The 19011-nt window shown below is 42.4% G+C and overlaps 1 protein-coding gene across 1 annotated transcript in view; it reads left to right on the top strand.

Annotated features, from left to right (window-relative positions):
- Positions 1-19011, top strand: part of LOC102199927 (protein NLRC3-like) — a 57671-nt gene that overhangs the window by 17734 nt on the left and 20926 nt on the right. Inside the window, exons 2-5 of the mRNA XM_013907852.1 lie at positions 9273-9477; positions 9643-11434; positions 15211-15384; positions 16403-16576. Coding sequence (XP_013763306.1) covers positions 9273-9477; positions 9643-11434; positions 15211-15384; positions 16403-16576 — 2345 coding nt within the window. The remainder of the gene's footprint in view (positions 1-9272; positions 9478-9642; positions 11435-15210; positions 15385-16402; positions 16577-19011) is intronic.

Genomic DNA, 19011 nt, shown 5'->3' with positions numbered 1-19011 from the left:
CACACACACACACACACACTACTTTTAAATACTCTACGAACAACAAGTAACCCTGCAGTGCGAGAGCGAAGTGCTCTAATGGGGTGGTATGGTACTACAAGGTCATTAAGATAAAATGGGGCCTGATTATTATTTTGAATTCAGTTCTGGATCCTAGGTTTGTACGTCTACGTTTGGGCCTCGAAGTTTCCTTCTGCTCATGCTCAGCGTGCACATCTGTTTCTCTTTGAGATCAGGAAGGTATTCTAAGTCTTCATCAGCTTCTGTGGCTGCAAATGAAAAACAGTTTTCTTCTCTAACAGGATCTATGGGAGACCTGCTGAACCTGGACCCAGCTGCATTTCTTTAAAGAGTGACCGGTCTAAAGATGCAGTCACTGGTTTTAAAGGCCAGCAGACATCTGCCGCAAAGAGGTGAGCTGTGAATATCATGAACTCTTTATTAGCAATCGCTTCGGTGTCTGACTTGAATGCTGATTTTTTTTTGTTTTGTTTTTGTTTCATGGATTCTAAAATACAACTCTGTAGGACAGGTGTAGGCAACTGCAGGCCTTGAGGGCTGATGTCCTGCAGGTTTTAGACCACTGTGCCAGAGCTCATAGGTGTGTCGTGAGAAAATGATCAGGTGTCATGGAAAATTATCTGGTTCCAACTGATTAGCACTCTACGCGACAGGTGTGAGTAACGAGCAGAACAATTACATTCTCTTCCATTAGAGGGCAGAACAATTACCCGCTGTAATTAAATGGGTTGCCAACTGCCAATAAAACAGAAGAAGACAGGGAAGAAATTACATAATAGTCATTCTGGAAGTGAGACAAAGCAGCAGGTGAGATGGAGAAAATTCTGACTGAGATCAAGTCATGGGCAGTTGTCCAATAAAAGCAAAAAATGTATAATGGGGACAAAACGAGCCAATTCCTCTATCCCTGGTGCACGGGGAAAAGTTATCAATGTGCTTTTTGTGACATTTTTGTTTGGTGGTGTGCTGTTATTTTTCTAACTTATAGTATGTGCCGTACTTTAAAAATGTTGGGAAACACTGATGTAGAAAGTAGTAAAATAAAGGCAAACCATTAAATACACATGTACACATGCACACTGACTGACACTGAACACCTCCATTGCAATCAAACTAACAGCAAGTTTCCAGAACTGCTGGCACTTCAACACAGAACACAGTAACTGTGGAGACTCTCACAGAGGTGATCTATTCAATGAAGTTCTCTTCCTGATCCCTAGAGATTCCTACAGGAAGTTTATGAATCCCTACATTTTGTCTGTCATTAATTCTCCACTTCTGATTGGTTATGCCCTTGGTTAGTTAGAAAATCAATCAATAATATTAATAATAATATTCAGTAATTAACTGGATGAATTTGTATCCATTCAAATTACATTAAGATATTATAGCTTAGTGGACTCGTAGTAATCAGAGTTTGAAATGCAGCTGAAGATATCTAGGTGAACCCTAAAGGTACCAATGCAGACTAACTTGCAGTTGACACAGATCTGGATTAAACCTAAACCTTATTATTTTTTTATTTTTTTTGGCGGGTGTTTGTAGTTCAAACTGTCTGTTTTTTAGGGCATCCAGTTAGAAAATGCCTGTCTAGGTTTAGTTTTTGAAGTTTCCTTCTGCTTATGCTCAGCCTGCAATCCAGGTTCTCTTTGGGATGATGAAGGCATTCTAAGTCTTCCTCAGCTTCTGTGGCAGCAAATGGAAAGCACATTTTCTTCTCTAACAGGATCTATGGGAGAGCTGCTGGACCTGAACCTGAAAGTAGACCAGAACCTGGACCCAGCTGTGTGTCATTAAAGAGTGACCGGTCGAAAGATGCAGTCACAGGTTTTAAAGTGCAGCCGTTGTCTGCTGTAGAGAGGTGAGCTGTTAATAACATGAATTCTTTGAGAGCTTATTTAATTGCTTGATGTTATTGGATAAAAACTGCAGTGCAAACATGTCATTCCCAATTAAACTGTCTCTTACTGTCCTGTAATAGATCATGTTAGAATAGAAACAAATCTCTGCTTTGTAAACACCAAATAAAGTCATTAATGACTTTAAATCAGTCCTCTATTCTCCTGATGTGTGTTTAAACATTGTTGTGACTCAGTGTTTGTAAATAAATCCTCCATCATGTTTAACGTCAGCTCACCTCTTTTTCACACAAATATCTATTTTCATATGTGAAGCGGTGTGTGTGTTTCCACAAACACAGCAGTGAGAGTGTAAAGAATGGATGTTTTAGGTGTTAGGCTGAGTGTCTGTAGGACTCCAGCTGCTCCAGCAGGTGTCTTCTTTGTACTTTGCTTCAAACACAGTGTAGGGAGGAACTTCCACTCAGGTGTTTTTCCAGAATAAACTGAAAAAAAAAATCTAAATATAAAAATACAATGGTGGTAATTATCAATTAACAGTGGCAGGATACCTGAGTATAATTTGAATGATTGATAATTTTTGCTCTCTAGAGGGAAAACCTCTAAAAATACAATACAATAAGATAAGCATAAAAAACCTCTTAGTAAATTTAAACAACCAAACTGGCCACATTTATTGCAAATGTGCTTTTTCCATTTTTGAGCAGATTGTAAGTCTGGTACAGTGACAACCAATTCTTCATAATTCCTCTACAGTGTTGACCAGGAGAGCTCAGAGGTTCCCAGTAGTGATGCTGCTGGGCAGACAGAAACACACCTGGACTCCATATTTATGGTTTGTACATAAACAACAACTGCTTTTAATAATAATACATTTTATTGATAGTAACCTTTCAAAATACCGAAGAATATTGTACACTAGATGAACAAAAAAAGTGAAAATAGAAATATAAAAAAAGGTTAAAATTTGGTTTGAGGTAATTTAAGTGTAAACTAATGTCCAGAAAAGGAAACATCTGTTTTTAAAGGGAGTTAAAATACCATGTAGAAACCAGCTCTTCAAAGGTGGAGAACTCGTGAATGTCCATGAGGTGGTCGATGCTAGAGGACAGATAATTAAGATCGATGTCCTTATTTTTGCAGAATGAAAGATGATGGAGTTTGGTAATAAAGAATGAGTTTAACATTTAAGAAAAAGAAAGTGACTAGTTGTATGCAGTTCGTGTGCTGTATAATCAACAGGTGTTGGTTTTACATAAGTGATGGCAGATCACTCAGACAGACACTGTGTCAGTGAAAGGGGTTTATTTACAGTGAGGACAAATATCCAGCATAACACTGAGATGAGAAAGCACAATGAATAGGAAACTTGAAATATATAGAGGGAGAAGAGGAGAGAATGAAGTTAACGACCGATAGAAGCATAGTTCAGGAGATACAAAAATGTTCACAAGGAATTCGTTAGAGAGTTTGCTTGCTTTGATAACTCCAGACTGAGGGCGGCTGGTCAGAGAACGTCATGAACTTGCAGGAAGCAGAGGAGGAGGAAGTCCTTGATTATCAAATTGGTACATAAAAGATGGTTGATTAATTCCAACTTGAGGCTGAGACAGCAATCCAACACCCAAGAGCTGCCACGCTGCTCCTTAAGTACTCCAACTAATGAGGTTGGAGTACAGATGCGTTGGAGAAACCCTGATGAACACAGCTACTCCCGCCACATTTAGTCTGGCTTTATGGGAGAACTACGAATGGCTTTTCTATAATCACAAGCAACTTTGTTTTGTCTTCAGTTAAACCAGAGCTGAGAAGTCACACTCACAGAGGTAGGTAGTGCTGAATGGTAGGACGGCTTTTCCTGCTCGAGTGGAAAGGGAAGAAAACTTGCTCATCACAGAACTGAGAGATGCTTACCTCTTTGAATTACTTTTTTAGTGTGGGGTCAGCTTCATAAAAAGTCAAAAAGGTCCCCTACCCGTTCATTATATGTCCTATTCTCGGGAAAATCATCTTTAATGGTAAATGGCCTGTATTTGTATAGCGCTTTATTAGTCCCTAAGGATGCCAAAGCGCTTTATACATCCATTCATCCACCCATTCATCCACCCATTCACACACTGGTGATGGCAGCTACATTGTAGCCACAGCCACCCTGGGGCGCACTGGACAGAGGAGAGGCTGCCAGACACTGGCACCACCAGGCCCTCTGACCACCACCAGTAGGCAACGGGTGAAGTGTCTTGCCCAAGCACACAATGACCGAGACTATCAGAGCCGGGGCTCGAACCGGCAACCTTCCGATTACGAGATGAACTGCCAGCTCTTGAGCCATGATCGCCCCACTTGAAATTGATTCAGAAGCGTCATGGTTCTTTTTTCAGCACATTTTATACAGCTCGCTTGGCCCTGTAATGCACGTTGACAGCTGCCACTTACTGTAAGGGGTGTGAATAGGTGACTCTCTATTGAGGCACCTCTTGTGTAGAGCCAGCTCTCAGTTTCGGTTCATGAGACAGACACTATCTCTACTTTTAAGATTAGACTTCAAACTTTCCTTTTTGATAAAGCATATAGTTAGGGCTGGATCGGCTGACCCTCAATCCTACCATAGGTCTAGGCTGCTGGGGTATTCCCATGAGGAATTGAGTGTTTCTTTTTCATTCCCTATGTGTTTATACACCTCTCTCCATTTAATTATTAGTTACTATTAATCTCTGGCTCTCTTCCACAGCATTTGTCCTGTCTTTCTGTTAAAAGGGAGTTTGTCCCACTGTCGCCAAAGAGCTTGCTCATAGGGGTTAATATGATTGTTGGGGTTTTCTCTGTTTGCTTTTTATTATTGCAGGGTGTTTACCTTACAATATAAAGCGCCATGAGACAACTGTTGCTGTGATTTGGTACTGTATTAAAACAATTTATTTAATTGATTTTTTTTGTTTGGGAAAGCCCCACAGCCCATCTGTTATGATTTAATGTCTTAATGAATCCCCCAGTCGCATTGTGTTTAGTAAGAGAGTGGATTGCAAAGTCAATTAATAAGTGTTGAGTTTAGATGGCAGAATAGTTGTAGGATTGGGATCAGGCAGATTACACACTATAGTTGCAAAAGAACTAAAGACAGGAGCAGTTACCAATAGTTATGGGGGCCACGTCTAAGATAGACACAGTCAAACAGTGATCAAGTTTCACACTCTTTTATTTAGGCAGAATCAGATAAATACACATTGCTGCACAAAGTTACACTGCGGACACTAGAGTAACATTTTCTCTGGAGGGGCTTGGGCAGGCACACATATAGGTGAGGCTCTGCAACATGAGAGAGGAGAAAGTGACTGGAGGTAAAGGAGCAGTGTCACGGAATGGTGAAGACAGTGAGTGAAGAGAGGTCACTTGCAGGAGGAGTGGACTCAGGCTTCAGGATGCGAGTTTTGGCAGAGTGAGCAGCAGGCAGATCAATGATAAAGATTCCTGACCTGAGGAGGTGGTGAGTCCGAAGCGAGAAGGAGGCCAGGCAGGATATCTGTGGGTAATCCGTCCAAAGGAAATGAATGAGAGGCTGGCACAAGGGTGTCAGTGGGAGGAATGCAATCTGCAGTCATAAGGTGGTAAGTACACAATCAAAAAACACGTTAATCACAAAATCTGAGGTGTGTTGTCACCGTAGGTAGCTGAAAGAGTGGCAAAGAAGAGATGACCACTTTGGGATTAAATGCAGCCACTTTCATAACAGCTGATAAGTGGCAGGTGGGTACGAGGGGACTGCGCTCCACCCCAGAACAGATCTGGAAAAACAGGCATGATGGAAAAACATATGCTGCCCCTCCCAGTTGACCAAAAACTGGTGGCCACAGCTACAGCGACGCATATCTCTGATCCTTTGGACTATGCCGGCCGGATGACAATCAATGAGCCAGGCAGGTGGCGAGGGGTTGGACAAAGGGCAAAGAGGACTGGAGTGCTCAGGTTTAATTTGGGACACATGGAAAGTCTGTGGCTGTGGGTAATGGGCTCCACCAGGGCTGCCCTCTGTCACCGATTCTGTTCATCATTTTTATGGACAGGATTTCTAGGCGTGGCCTCAGAATCTCATCTCTGCTTTTCGCAGATGATGTGGTTCTGTTGGCTTCATCTGGTGAGGGCCTCCAGCTCGCACTGGAATGGTTCGCTGCTGAGTGTAAAGCAGCGGGAATGAGGATCAGCACCTGCAAATCTGAGGCCATGGTTCTCAGCCGGAAAAGGGTGGAGTGCCCACTCCGCGTCGGGGATGAGTTCCTGCCCCGAGTGGAGGAGTTCAAGTATCTCGGAGTCTTGTTTGCGAGTGATGGGAGAAGGGAGCCGGAGATCGACAGACGGATTGGAGCTGCAGCTGCAGTAATGCGGACGCTGCACTGGTCCGTCGTGGTGAAGAGGGAGCTGAGTGTAAAAGCGAAGCTCTCAATTTACCGGTCGATCTACGTCCCTACCCTCACCTATGGCCACGAGCTGTGGGTAGTGACCGAAAGAACGAGATCGCGGATACAAGCGGCAGAAATGCGCTTCCTCCGAAGGGTGGCTGGCCTCTCCCTTAGAGATAGGGTGAGAAGTTCGGCCATCCGGGAGGGGCTCAGAGTAGAGCCGCTGCTGCTCCACATCGAAAGGAGCCAGCTGAGGTGGTTCAGGCATCTGACAAGGATGCCTCCTGAGCACCTCCTGGGGTTGGTGTTCCGGGCATGTCCCACCGGGCGAGGCCCCGGGGCAGACCCAGGACACGCTGGAGAGATTACATCTCTCGGCTAGCCTGCGAACGCCTTGGTGTTCCCCCGGATAAGCTGGAGGAGGTGGCTGGGGAGAGGGAGGCCTGGGATTCTCTGCTTAGGCTTCTGCCCCCGCGACCCGGCCTCGGATAAAGCGGATGAACATGGATGGATGGAAAGTAGGATGAATAAAAAGAGAGGATGGAAGCTTTAGCTTGACTGCTGATGATGGTGTCAAATTCAGGCCCAATGAGAAAGAGAGGGCATTTATTCCTCACGGGGAATCTCATTCAATCCCCTGTAATAAATGCATGGACAGAGGTATCTGGCTTTTATAGCCACAAATAAAAAACAAACAGCACGTAACGGGGATGAAAACTGACAGATGTTACCAGCTGCCAGGGACTCCTGGATGTACTTCTCCATGGTGTCCCTCTCTGGCTGGTGTAACATGGGTTGTATTCAGAGGTTGAGAAGAGGCGGCAGAAACTCTCAGTTCAATTCAATTTTATTTACATAGCGCCAAATCACAACAACATTCACCTCAAGGCAGGACAGTTAAAAACTCATGATCACATTGGCACTGGGAATTCTACAATGCTTGTCCTTTAATAATTACACTTTTCACCAACCTTACAAGGCTCAGTTGAACGACTGCTGTCTTGTCATACATGAAGCAAGCAGTGTTCAAACAACACGTAATGTTACTTTGAGTTAGGGAGGTAAAAATATGAGGTCCATCTCAGTGCACCCAACCATGTGCAAGCATGTTTCTCCCACATTCTACAGTCGTGGCCAAAGGTTTTGAGAATGACACAAATATTAGTTTTCACAAAGTTTGCTGCTAAACTGCTTTTAGATCTTTGTTGCATTTGTTTCTGTGATGTACTGAAATATAATTACAAACACTTCATATGTTTCAAAGGCTTTTATTGACAATTACATAACATTTATGCAAAGAGCCGTTGGCCCTTCTTTTTCAGGACCTCTGCAATTTGACTGGGCATGCTCTCAATCAACTTCTGGGCCAAATCCTGACTGATAGCAACCCATTCTGTCATAATGTCTTCTTGGAGTTTGTCAGAATTAGTGGGTTTTTGTTTGTTCACCCGCCTCTTGAGAATTGACCACAAGTTCTCAATGGGATTAAGATCTGGGGAGTTTCCAGGCCATGTACCCAAAATTTCAGCGTTTTTTTTCCTCGAGCCACTTATTTATCGCTTTTGCCTTATGGCACAGTGCTCCATCGTGCTGGAAAATGCATTGTTCTTCACCAAACTGTTGTTTGGTGAAGAACAATGGCGGCAGAGGTAAAATATGCCTCAGCCAATGCAAGCACCTTTCCCATCAGCATGCCCACAAGATATGATGTTTTGACACCGTCATCTGGAAAAGAGCGGAGAGAATGGTCAGACACTAGGTATCATTGGAAAAGGAATCCCCAACCCCAGCCCCAGTAGAAGGGCTCAGGTGCCAGGGAGATCACATTTCTTAAAAAAGGCAAAAGAAGAAGCAATGCGGTGGAGCTCCTTTGACAGCCGATGGGGCAGCTGGCATCAGCATGTGTTATGGAAACCATAACACATGCTGCATCGGCTTTGGGCTCACAAGAGATGGACCCAAAAGCAGACAATAGCCAGACAGAAATCAATTCTCACAGTTTTTATTTAGAGCACAGATAACAACACGTAGCTGACATGAACTCATACTGGGCACACTGGAGTGTCTCTACACAGGCTCAGGCAGGGATGCACAGGGGTGAGCTACGGTGGTCGGGCAGAGTGAGCGGCAGGCAGATAAACAATGAAGTTCCCTGACCTGAGGAGGTGGTGAACTGAAGGAAGCAGAAGGGCAGGCAAGTAAAGTGTGGGTAATCCATATTTTTCAGAGGAGGTGAGTGATAGGCTGGCACGAGGCTTCAAAAAGTCACGAGGGTTTGAGTTAGAGCAGCGCAAGCTGCGACCATAAGGAGACGAGGTAAGTACCCAATCGAGGAAGTGTTAATCACAAAAACTGAGGCCATATTGTACTGTACGTAGCTGATGGACTGGCGAAGAAGAGATGGTCACGGTGGACTTAAATGCATCCCCACTTATTACAGCTGATTAGCAGCAGGTGGGTATGAGTGGACCTGGCTCTGCTCGGTAAGGGATCCACACACACCAGCTGCTCACTTGAACCATTACACCAGTATGTCTTTCCACCTGTTGTGATAGATTATTGCAAGGTCCCCGGCCAGTTCCAAAGGGCTGATAGATGGAAAAAAAAAACAGGAGGAGTGAATTAATTTAATTGAGATAAGTAATGGGGTTGTTACCATTTCTCAGTTACGCAGAGAAAGTCAAACTTGCAGTCAGTGAAGAGATGCTGGAAGAGATGCCCCTCACTTGTAAAAGAGATTATATCTAGGAGATTGAAGTTGACAGTGGTGGTACCACAATTGGCAGGATGGTCAAGAACCGCACCACTACTGAGTGCTGAGCATTGAGCGTGGAGCCAGCTATATCTGACTATATACTCTTTTATATCCATTCTGTTCACAGTCATCTCTATCCTGCACTTTGTAGACCAATGGATTGTCAGTGTATCCAACATGGATCTGATGTTTGGCTCCATGACTTCAGTCTGATTGGGTCATTCATAAGCTATTCTGTTGCAGCTGCTGGAGAACAACATCATCACTTTTGTGAAGAACGAACTGAAGAAGATCCAGAAGGTTCTCAGTTCAGACTACCCAGAATGCTTAAAGAATCAGAGGGAGGATGATGAGAAGACGAGGAGCAGCAGAGAGGCATTTCTAAAGATAACACTAAACTTCCTGAGGAGAATGAAGCAGGAAAAGCTTGCTGACCGACTGCAGAGCAGTAAGGGGGTTTCTCTAAAGATTCAAGCTACTTGATAAATGAAATGTTTACTAATGAAGATGAAAAAACTTATATACAGTCATTACTATGTGGGATGGAAATTTTTATGCCCACTTTTAAAAACATTACTTAATTGTTGATGTGTTTTTAATGTTTACTATTCAGGAATTCCTGCTTCAGTTTGTCAGCGTGAACTTAAATCTAAGATAAAGAAAAAGTTCCAGTGTGTGTTTGAGGGGATCGCTAAAGCAGGAAACCCAACCCTTTTGAATCAGATCTACACAGAGCTCTACATCACAGAGGGAAGGACTGCAGAGGTCAATGATGAACATGAGGTCAGACAGATTGAAACAGCATCCATGAAACCAGACAGACCAGAAACAACAATCAGACAAGAAGACATCTTTAAAGCCTCACCTGGAAGAGATGAACCAATCAGAACAGTGCTGACAAAAGGATGGGCTGGCATCGGGAAAACAGTCTTAACACAGAAATACACCCTGGACTGGGCTGAAGACAAAGCCAACTGGGACATCCAGTTCATATTTCCATTCACTTTCAGAGAGCTGAATGTGCTGAAAAATCAAACGTTCAGTTTGGTGGAACTTGTTCATTACTTCTTTACTGAAACCAAAGAAGCAGGAATCTGCAGCTTTGAAGACTTCCAGGTTGTGTTCATCTTTGATGGTCTGGATGAGTGTCGACTTCCTCTGGACTTCCACAAAACTGCAATCCTAACTGACCCTAGAAAGTCCACTTCAGTGGATGAGCTGCTGATAAATCTCATTATGGGGAACCTGCTTCCCTCTGCTCGCCTCTGGATAACCACACGACCTGCAGCAGCCAATCAGATTCCTCCTGGCTGTGTCGGCTTGGTCACAGAGGTCAGAGGGTTCACTGACCCACAGAAAGTGGAGTATTTCAGGAAGAGATTCAGAGATCAGGAGCAAGCCAACAGGATCATCTCCCACATCAAGACATCACGAAACCTTCACATCATGTGCCACATCCCAGTCTTCTGCTGGATCACTGCTACAGTTCTGGAGGATGTGCTGAAAACCAGAGAGGGAGGACAGCTGCCCAAGACCCTGACTGAGATGTACATCCACTTCCTGGTAGTTCAGGCCAAAGTGAAGAAGATCAAGTATGATGGAGGAGCTGAGACAGATCCACACTGGAGTCCGGAGAGCAGAAAGATGATTGAGTCTCTGGGAAAACTGGCCTTTGATCAGCTGCAGAAAGGAAACCTGATCTTCTATGAATCAGACCTGACAGAGTGTGGCATCGATATCAGAGCAGCCTCAGTGTACTCAGGAGTGTTCACACAGATCTTTAAAGAGGAGAGAGGACTGTACCGGGACAAGGTGTTCTGCTTCATCCATCTGAGTGTTCAGGAGTTTCTGGCTGCTCTTCATGTCCATCTGACCTTCATCAACTTTGGAGTCAATCTGCTTAAACAACAACAAATGATTTCCCAGAAGTCTGAAAAAGGAGAATCTGCAGAGAAACATTTCTACCAGACTGCTGTGGATAAGACCTTACAGAGTTCAAATGGACACCTGGACTTGTTCCTCCGCTTTCTTCTGGGTCTTTCGTTGGAGACCAATCAGATTCTGCTACGAGGTCTTCTGACACAGAGAGGAAGTAGCTCACAGACCAAGCAGGAAACTGTCCAGTACATCAAGAAGAAACTTAATGAGAATCTGTCTGCAGAGAAAAGCATCAATCTGTTCCACTGTCTGAATGAACTGAGTGATCGTTCTCTAGTGGATCAAATCCAACAGCATATGACATTAGGACTTCTCTCTTCACTGTCTCCTGCTCAGTGGTCAGCTCTGGTCTTCATCTTACTGTCATCAGAAAAAGATCTGGATGTGTTTGACCTGAAGAAATACTCTGCTTCAGAGGAGGCTCTTCTGAGGCTGCTGCCAGTGGTCCAAGCCTCAAACAAAGCTCTGTAAGTAAATATGACTTCAGGCTTTTATTTATAACATAAACAGTGTAACCTGTGATGGCTTAAAAACTTAAATATATTTTATTAAATGATCATCAGCACTATGTGAAGTATATTATACTTGACGTTTTATAATCAACTCCTCAAAACTAAATACAAACACAATGAAAAAAAAAACTGTGACATTTTTTATTCATACCAAAATCACATGAGATGATCCAGTGTTCTCTCTTTAGTTCCTCCTCATTTCTCCTCTGATCTTATTGCTCTGCATCAGTGCACTGCGCAGTTGAACATGAATTCACTTCTATATGTTACAGTCAGCCTCGCAAGGATGTTCCCCATTGTCTGCAGCTGCTGGCAGATTCAACCATATTCCTCATGTTTCTTGTGGTTTGCTTGTGGTTTTTCTCTCAGTCTCTCCTATGTCATGCACTTCGTGTTTGACTCTGCACAGTCTATGAACCTTGAGAAATTGTTTCAGAATTGTATCACCTGACAACAGACTGAGGACTCGTCATCACCTAAACTTCCGCTATCCACGTTTAAAAGGAGGGATATCTATCACCTTACTTCCGTGTTACCTCCGCAATGCAGTCAGTCAGGTATGGGATCAGAACGATGCCACCTTGAAATGAAACTGAAAAAATATTGAAATTAAAAAAAAAAGTAACTCAAATAAATGCACTGAAAATCAGTGCCAGCAGATTGAAACTGAAAAATGGACTGAAACTGAAAAAAAAAAATTGTAAGCGAAAACAAAAAATTACTGTTGCAATCAATCTTTTTCACTATCAATTCTTTTCACTTTCAATACAAGATTTTTCAGTACGTTTATTTCAGTTACATTTTTTTTCTGTTTCATTTTAAGGTGGCATCTTTCTAATCCTATAGTCAGCCCCCTCACTCATCACTAGGGATGGCCATGCCATGATGGCACCGGTTCTGACATAAACGGTAGTAACCAGACCGAAAAGCAGCGCACATTTCGGTGCTTTTTCTTCCTGAGCTGTGATACACTTTAGATTCTAGCCAATCATTTTACGTTTCCGAGGATAGTAGGCGGGTCCAGGTACGTACGTTCTTTTAGAGCAGAGCTACAGATTAAAAATGCCCAAGACGAAGCGGTCAAAAGTCTGGCTGTACTTCACAGCAAAAGATGCAAACTCAGCAGCCTGCAACAAGTGCTTTAAGGTGATACTGTGCAAAGGAGGTAACACCTCGAATCCGATGAAACACCTGGCGACGCATAGCGTTGTTTTTTTTTTCTTTTAAAACCCGGAAATGGGCAATATTTGATAGCTTGCTGCGAGACCTCACACCGAGCACATCTACTGCGGGTGGGTTGCCTGTTATCAGACCCGGATTTAGCAACATCCCCCAAAAACCCGAAGAGGAGAATCCTGGCCCCTAGCCCTGCCAGTGTAGCAGAAATGATGAGGATGATGATGCAGCAGCACCCGTTCTTCTCTGCGCGAGTAGCTTAATGTTGTCCGTGTGTAATTTTCGTTGAGTTGGCTAACCACGTTATTACATTAATGCATGTAAGGTGAACTAGCAAACATCATCATAGCTACATGCGGCTGTCTTCTTGTTTGATGGCAGATACTCCCTTCACCCTGGCCAAAAAGGCTAAAATGACCAAAGAAAAAGTGGAAAACAGCTAAACATGAGAGGTTTTTGGACAAAGTTTGTGTTTTTTCCATTGTTTAAGCACTGCTTCCAGCCAAGAATGATACCATATATGCCCCATAGCTGCAGAAAAGGCTAACATTGTTATCTTTTTACAAAAAAACAGCTGAACATGAGAGGTTTTTGGACCAATTTTGTGTTGTCCATTCTTTAAGCACCGGTTTGAGCACCGTTTAAGCACCGGCACCGTTTCAAAAGTACCAGTTTGGCACCGGTATCGGATAAAACCTAAACGATACCCATCCCTACTCATCACTGTAGCTCAGCTCACCTGTCCCATCGCAGTTGCAGTAGTCCAGCTTGTTAGGTTTATCAGAAACCCGTTGCTGGAACAAAGAGACAATCTACTGCAGTGGCAAACACCAGAGCGCTTTGTTTGATCTCGTGCATGAAGGAGGTGCCCGGGAGCGAGCACTGTTCCTGCTGCTTGAACCCCATCATCCTCGGTCAGCTCCCCTGTAGCACTGCCTTTTATTGTGCTTACATGAATATACATAGTTTCATTAACATCTGACATCTTAATCAGGCATGTATGTCAACAAAGGGTACCTATCTGTGTGCACGTGTAGGTATGCGTGTGTGTGTGTATGTGTGTACATGGGTATGGGTGTGTGTGTAGGTCGTTCAAGATATGACCCTGTGAATGCCTCCTCAAAAACCTTCGCCAGGAGTCCAGCAGTCCACCTAAACAAAGGGCTCTTATACTCAAACAGTTACAGATACATCCTAAAATATCACTCTGACACAGCTTTTTCACTTTGGTACTAGCCAGACCCACTAGTTTATTTATTTTTTAAATTATTTTTTATGATTCACACTGTGTGATGATGCTCCTGCTTTATGTATTCAGCAGTTTATAGCAGGGTCCTAGATGCTAACAGGCAACTAGCATACAAACAATTTGAACACATGCTAATAAAAAATTCACACTGTTAAGGGCAGATCATGCATTTTAATCCAGGAACCTTCATCTTGTGATGCAACAGTGCTGATCACTGTGCCACCATGTAGTTGTAATAATGCGGAGAAAAACCCACAAAGAAGATTTTCATGCTAGATTGAGCAAACTGACAATTTTTACCACAAAAACAAAAATGTCAGTACATGGTCTTGTCTGAGTAGACCAAAATCTGGATTTTCCAGAAAGTATTCTAATTAGAACAGAGAAAACAATGCTGTTAAATATATACTTTTATCTTGAATAGTTTTTAAGGAATTTAATGTTGGCATCAAAATTCATATTGTGAATACATATGCTGTAAGTTGGTTGATGGATATAAAATATTTAAAACACAAAGCAACAATTTCACATTACCGTGAGAAGAAAATCATAAATGGTTCAGCAGCAAGCACATAATAACTTGAGATGGAATCACCAACGACTGAAACAGGTGAATATTTAGAGGCTGCAGCAATTGCAGTATGCTATAAATGAGGATTAGAACCTTGAACCTTGAACCTTGATTATGCAGAATAATTGCTGATCTTTATATTTGGAAACTAATCTACCAGCTCCTCACCTGTTTCTGTTTAGGAGTATAATTGTTTTAATGAGCCAATTCAAAGTCTTTAATATTTTTTGTTTCTGTAATATACACTGACATTTGTTTTTCTTGTGAAGGTTCAACATACGAAATTATTTAATTTGATAACAAAGTTTTTATTTTGTTTATTTTTTAGGCTGAACATCCCTTATCTCTCAGAGACAGGCTGTGAAACTCTTTTCTCAGGCCTCAGTTCTCAGTCCTCTAGACTCAGAGAGCTGGACCTGGGTATGAACAACCTGCATGAATCAGGGATGAGGCTTCTGTCAGCTACAGTGGACAGTCCACAGTGTACACTGGAAACAATCAGGTCAGATAAAGTAATATTTTGGATTCTTTATGAATTTACACAAGTAGTCAGATTTATCCAGTGTTATTTAAGTCTTTAGTTCTTCTTCTTGTTATTGTTATTGTTGTTATCATCATTATTATTATTATTGTTACTATTATTGTTATTATTCCTAAGCTATGGTAAGCTGCCACATTTCTAACCTCTTTAACATAAAAAAACAAAGATTCATAAAAATGTTTTTTTCCCCCCAGACTGAGTCTCTGTAACCTCTCAGAGAGAAGCTATGAATCTCTGTCCTCCGTTCTCAGCTCTCAGTCCTCTACTCTAAGAAAATTGGACCTGAGTAACTCTGATCTGCAGGATTCACCAGTGAAGCTTCTGTCTGTTGGACTGAGGAGTCCACACTGTAAACTGAATACTCTGAGGTCAGTGCAAGTGATATTCTGCTTTTTGTCAATTGTCAGAATTAACCAATAATAACACATGTCTTGATGCATGCTCAATCATCAGGAACTGGGGAACTGACCTCACAGTCCATTATTAATTCAGTGTGCTAGTTTCAGTTATTGTGTAAATATACTGTTTATAAGGTTGTGGAAACATGCACTGACCTAAGACTGAAGAAATTACTTGGATGAAAACAAAATGTTTCTCCCACTGAAAATGCTACTTCCACATGAACAGAATCAATCTTTTGGGCAATAAGAATACACTACTCGAAAAAACAAAGACATAAAATAGAGAAAGATTTTTTAATCAGAATATAGCATCATCAGTTAAACATCTCCAATGGTTTTCTGATCTTTTTAGTAGCAGAGAGAGTAATTAATGAATGTCAGCTGCAGTCAGTGTCACTACTGGTAGCCTGGGGCAATACCTGGACCCTACAGAGGTTGCACACTTAGTCCAACTTATCAAGGATGTTATCAATATATGCATCACTGGAAGGTTTTGAGTGTCTCCCAGAACAATCTCGACAGCATGGAGGAGATTCCAGCGAACAGTCAGTTACTCTAAGAGAGCTGGACAGGGCTGTATAGCTGAATGGGTATCTGCTCCTTTGTGTAAACAAGATGAACACAGCCAGAGCAAAACAATTAGAAACATGTATAATGAGGGTAGTCTGAGGGCACAACATCCTCTTGTGGGTCCTGAATCCACTGCCTGCTATGTGGACCTGGATTGGCATTTACCATAGAATACCATAACTGATCCACAACTATACTGAGAACCTTTTTTAAAAATGTTGTTTGTATTTTATGGAGCAGTGCATTTTACCTAGTAAATGTCAATGTTATTCATTTGTTGTTGTACCTTGTTTAGGAAGTAAGGATTACTGGAAAAAAAACACCATTAAATATTCTAAATCTAATAACTCTTCAGTGCACCCCCACTGCATTTTATCAAACGTGTTTGTTTAATATTGTATCTTTCATTTTTCAGACTGAGTCACTGTAAGTTCTCAGAGAGAGGCTATGAAGCTCTGTTCTCAGCTCTCAGCTCTCAGTCCTCTAGTCTGAGAGAGCTGGACCTGAGTAACTCTGACATGCAGGATTCAGCAGTCAATCTTCTGTCTGCTGGACTGAGGAGTCCACAATGCAAAATGGAAACTCTCAGGTCAGAATTAAAACATTTCCACTGATGATCATTTAAAACCGGATTTATATTGCTGCATAAAGAGTAACTTGATAAAAATTTCTTAACATAAATAGTAAGTTGAAACCACAATCAATCTCCATCGCACCAGCATCATCAGCTTCATGTTCAAGAGCCTGGATGGATAGTGATTCTTTCTATGGTGGGACATTAAGAGCAGAAGTAAAACAGAAATGAGAAATGAGAGACTCTATGAATCTGCAAATGACAAAATATAAATGAGGATTAGGATCCAGCAATGATTATTGAAGTCATTGAGTCACTGATGGAACATTTCTGGTTATATAAACTGAAAACAGAATGAACCATAATAGAATGAACCATAATAGAAGGTGAAATGTCAGCTACCCAAAGGCAAAGGTATTCAGTTTAATTTTTAAAATGGAAGATGGAACAACACTTTAAGCTACTGGACTAATTCAACATATCATGTTCTCCTCGTAGAACCTGGATACATAAGCCCCTTTTCCATTAGTATCTACTCGGATCGACTTACCACAAATCAATTCAGATGAACTGATTTTCCATTGCAATCGTACTATCTATCAAGCCAAGTCAAGTCAAGTTGGTAGCAGGCAGTAGGTAGGGACACTGTTGGGCCTTCTTAATTATGGAGCTGGTATTGAGGAACCACGAGAGGTTCTCTCTCAGGTGGACACCAAGGAATTTGGTGCTCTTAACGACCTCTACAGAGGATTCAGTGGACAGCGATCACTCTTCTGAAGTTGACAACTCATCTCTTTTGTTTTGTCCATGTTAAGAGAAAGATGTCTCCGCTGTCCTGGAAGTGGCTTTGGATTCTTCTGCCATGAACATGTTTGCTGCTCTGACAAAAAATGACAATAAACATTCCATCGGGGTGCGATTTCTACAGCTTGCTGATTGCTCCTTACTGCTCCCAGAGTGCCTCTTTAGTGCTAGCACTGGGTGGGATGTACACTGCTATAACAAGCACAGCAGTGAATTCCTAAAGTAAATAAAAAAAGGTCTGCATCTAACATTCATAAACTCGGTGAGCAGTAATTAGAAACTAACACAGATTTCTTGCACCATTTCATGTTGATGTGGGCACAAAAGCCACCACCACGAGTCTTACCACACAGAGCTGCATTTCTGTTGGTAGAAAGTGAGGTGAGCTTGTGTAGCTGAATGGTTGTGTCCAGAACTCTGTCACTAAGCCATGTTTCTGTAAAAACAAAGATGCAACAGTCCCTAAATTCCCGCTGTTTGGTCCACTGGAGTCAGATGTATTCCAGTTTATTGTCCAGTGAGCAAATGTTTGAGAGCAGGATGAATGGGACAGCTGGCCGTCTTGGATTTGCTCTTACCATAGCACAGACCCCTGCATGTTTATTGTGCTTCTGCTTCCTCGCACACTGCTTTTGGTGACCTGTCCCCCGGCCACCAGCATCAGGTGATGACGAAGACTGGAGGCCTGGGCTTTGCAGTAACTTGAGGCACTTGCAGCAGTTCCTGGTCAATATTTGTATAATGCTTCTAATTTAGGAGTGTTTGCCATTGGTAAAACTGAACACTGCTTGTTCTGGTGTTCAGAGTGGCTCAGAATTTAGGATTATAAGGTGACAGAAAAAATACTAAAACAGCACCATTCTGGTCCAGAGTGGCCACTGCCTGCAGTTGCTACACCACTGATGACGGGGTGAAATTCTGCCAAATGTCATGCATCACCCAAATATCATGCATGGTTGTTGTCATACCAATCCATCCAAGCTTCTATAGACGTAAGACACACGAGACACAACCGCTACAACAAAGATGGACATTGAGTCAAGAATATACCTGCTGCTCTGTCTGTGGCTTTTTGTCAGACTGAGGGAACAAGGCCTTGGTTTTTGAAGCCATTTTGATTGCTGCTGGATTTCACTGATTTGATTTCCACTTTTTGTTAGTTAGCGTGTGCACGGGTGTCAGAACTGAATGTAGTGTGTAACATGTAGTACAGGGTGGGCCATTTATATGGATACACCGTAATAACATGGGAATGGTTGGTGAGATAAAAGTTCTGTTTGTGGCACATTAGTATATGTGAGGAGGCAAACTCCTCAAGATGGGTGGTGGTAACCATGGTGGCCATCTTGGATACAACTTGTTTTTTTCAATAGCAAGAGGGCCATGTGACTAATCAAACTTATTGGTAATGTCACAAGAAAAACAATGGAGTGCTTGGTTTCAACGTAACTTTAACTTTCTTTCATGAGTTATTTCATGAGTTTCTCTGTGTTCACAGCCATTGACATGTCAAAGAGGTTAACATGTGAGGAGCGGATCAAAAATGTGTTGATATCTGGTGAACGCAGTAACCGGGTCATTGCAGCAGATTTCAATGCAAGACACCCTACGAGACCACCCATCTCCCATGCTACAGTTAGCAAACT

The sequence above is a fragment of the Pundamilia nyererei genome, unplaced genomic scaffold, assembly GCF_000239375.1.
Source record: "Pundamilia nyererei isolate P.nyererei 1_Seehausen unplaced genomic scaffold, PunNye1.0 scaffold00557, whole genome shotgun sequence".
Classification (NCBI taxonomy): Eukaryota; Metazoa; Chordata; class Actinopteri; order Cichliformes; family Cichlidae; genus Pundamilia; species Pundamilia nyererei.
The sequence above is the reverse complement of the archived record's forward strand: the minus strand, read 5'-3'. Positions and strand labels throughout refer to the sequence as shown.